The 2,500-nt window shown below is 36.9% G+C and overlaps 1 protein-coding gene across 4 annotated transcripts in view; it reads right to left on the bottom strand.

The window, feature by feature from the left end:
- Positions 1-512, bottom strand: part of LOC119596353 (ribonuclease Oy-like) — a gene marked incomplete at its 5' end in the record, with an annotated part of 12,234 nt that extends 11,722 nt beyond the window's left edge. For all 4 annotated transcript variants that reach the window (XR_005230751.1, XR_005230753.1, XR_005230752.1 and 1 more), the window contains 1 exon segment: positions 358-512. Coding sequence is in view for 1 of the 4 variants with exons in the window: in XM_037945570.1 (XP_037801498.1) it covers positions 358-512 (155 nt within the window).
- Between the last annotated feature and the right edge of the window lie 1,988 nt (positions 513-2,500).

The raw sequence follows: 2,500 nt of genomic DNA, 5'->3' as shown, positions 1-2,500 counted from the left end.
ATAAAGAAAACATTGCAGAAGAAGAAGATGATGAAGAATAACATATGGAGGAGGAAGAAGATGCAGATATGGAGGAGAAGGAAGAAAATTATGAAGAATTACATATTGAGAAGGAAGTAGATGAAGAAGGGAAGGAGGAGGAACACGATGAACACTGGGAGGATGAGTAAAAAGAAGGACAAATATGAAGAGGAAAAGGTAGAGGAAAGTGAGACAGTGCAAAAAGAAAAGAAAAAGATTTTGTTAAAATGTGGCTCAGTTGGGGGATAAAAAAGATAAAAAAGTCAGCAACTGAGAAGGGAAAAAGAAGAAGAGAAAGATGAAAACAAAGATGATGACCCTGCCACACAAACTTACTTTATTGTAGATGCAGTCAATGGAAGGATCCACACCAAACATGTCCTTAACAGCTGCAAATAGGGCCTCTCTTGTGTACGTCTGCACATCATCGGGATAAATTTTGTGCTGCCCCAATACAGCTACGTAGTCATACTGTGTCACCCATTCCAGGCCTAGAAGAGTTCAAGGGAGTTCAAAAAGAAAAAGAACCAGACGTCTGCTTGAAACTAGCACCTGATGGCCTACTTTCTTAGCTGATTGTGAGGATGGAATTTCTTGCAGGCGAGCCCTTTGGGGCCCATGCCTTCAATCAGCCTAAAATAGCTGTGATTTTATGTTCTCAATAAAATCAGCAGTGGCTTGTTACTTTTACCTTATGAATTAATCATTAACCATATTGTTGCTTTACTTTCTCCATTTGTTATTGTAATATTGCTAAGGATGTCTGAACCAAGTTTATTGTGACAACTGTAAAAATAGTATGTATATATAGTGAAAGAGATGTATTTGATGCATTATGATTACATTGATGTCAGAAATACATCAGCAAGATCTTAATTTTACAATAGTTGCTACTGTGACTCTGGATAATCTGAAGCTGCTCTAGTCAGTGTTCATATTCCCGTTCATTGCAATGCAACCAGCATCTATTATTTTTTATTTGTCACAACTTTAGGGATCACTTTTGCTGCCTCCTTGTCTGGTAGATGTCCTGATTCATGTACATGCATGAAACTGGCTTTGGAAGTTCTCTGGTGACAGACCTCACCTTGATGTTCTTTAAGCAGATTTATCATACCTACTGCTGTGCATTTAGTATGCACTCCTGTCAAGGTTATTAGCAGTGACTTCCTATCTTGCACCAAATTAACTACCTTTTGCTGGGTTACAATGGTGACAAAACATGTTACACTACAAGTAGTATGAAGAATTTAGGTCTAGGGTCAAAGCTTGCTTTTGAGAATGGGTAACAACAGATCAAAGATGTCAGGCAAATCATCAACTCGTGTCTGATATACAATTTTGTTTCATAATCTTGCTGATGCAATATGTCTGATGACAATATAAATGAAACACATTAGATATACCTTTTGTATGGTGAAGTTAGTAATTTTCACACTATAACCCACAAATGGCACACATTTCACCGGTAAGATGGCCAGAACATGGACAGTAGTCGGCTATCTCATATATGAGACACGTGTTCTCAATTTATGCTCTGATTGGTTTGTTTGTTGCACATCCCTAATGCATTGGTCCCTGGCAATGGCCAATCTCTGTTATAGCTACCACACAGAAATAGGGTGTTTTTCACATAAATATGTGAGTAGATCATCTAGAACTAATTTAAAATATTTCCTCTATTTCTCAAGTTCTGCCATTGCAAGTTTCCATCACAGTGTGCAGGTACACAATCAATTAAGCATGATAGCACAGGGTTAGGTGTATATATATATATATGTGTATACACAACCAACCCTCTACTATGACTTGTTTAGCTATCTTGAATTACCAATATCATACACAACTCAGTAAGACCCCTCTACTAAAATGCACTTAATTACATTATTGCACACATAGGTTGCTTTGTGCATCTCGCTTTATGCCAAGTGGTTATATTATCTACTGTCATTGTCATGGCATTGGTTGTAGCACTGGTTCTTGATCCATGAGTGTGATCAGCAAAGGATTCGTGAGTGAGAAAAATAACTATAGACAAAAGAACACCCCACAATCTCCCAGCACAATGTGTCAATATCTTCAAGAGAATTAAAAAAGAAAAAGAACTTGACTTATGCTTAGAAACTAAAAACATATTAGCAGTCTCAGGGATCTGACTACTTGCCTTCTTGGCAGATCTTTGAGGATGAATGTCCTTATAAGCGAGGTATAATTAGGAAGCCCTTATGATATTATCAATCATCTCATTTCAGCATTTTGCTGTCTTATGCTCAAAATTGAACTGGCATTTAATTTATTCTTTTGTAATGTCCATTTGTTACTGAAATACTGACAATGATGTCTGAATATAGTCAACTTTAACAAAGGTATGGAAAAGAATTAACAACACAGTACAAGAGAAGTATCCATTATCATCAGAAACACACGTGTCAGCAAGATTTTAAAACATATTTGCATACCAGACATGAGCTGAAGATTC

This window comes from Penaeus monodon, chromosome 37 (genome assembly GCF_015228065.2).
Source record: "Penaeus monodon isolate SGIC_2016 chromosome 37, NSTDA_Pmon_1, whole genome shotgun sequence".
NCBI classification, from domain to species: Eukaryota; Metazoa; Arthropoda; class Malacostraca; order Decapoda; family Penaeidae; genus Penaeus; species Penaeus monodon.
The sequence above is the reverse complement of the archived record's forward strand: the minus strand, read 5'-3'. Positions and strand labels throughout refer to the sequence as shown.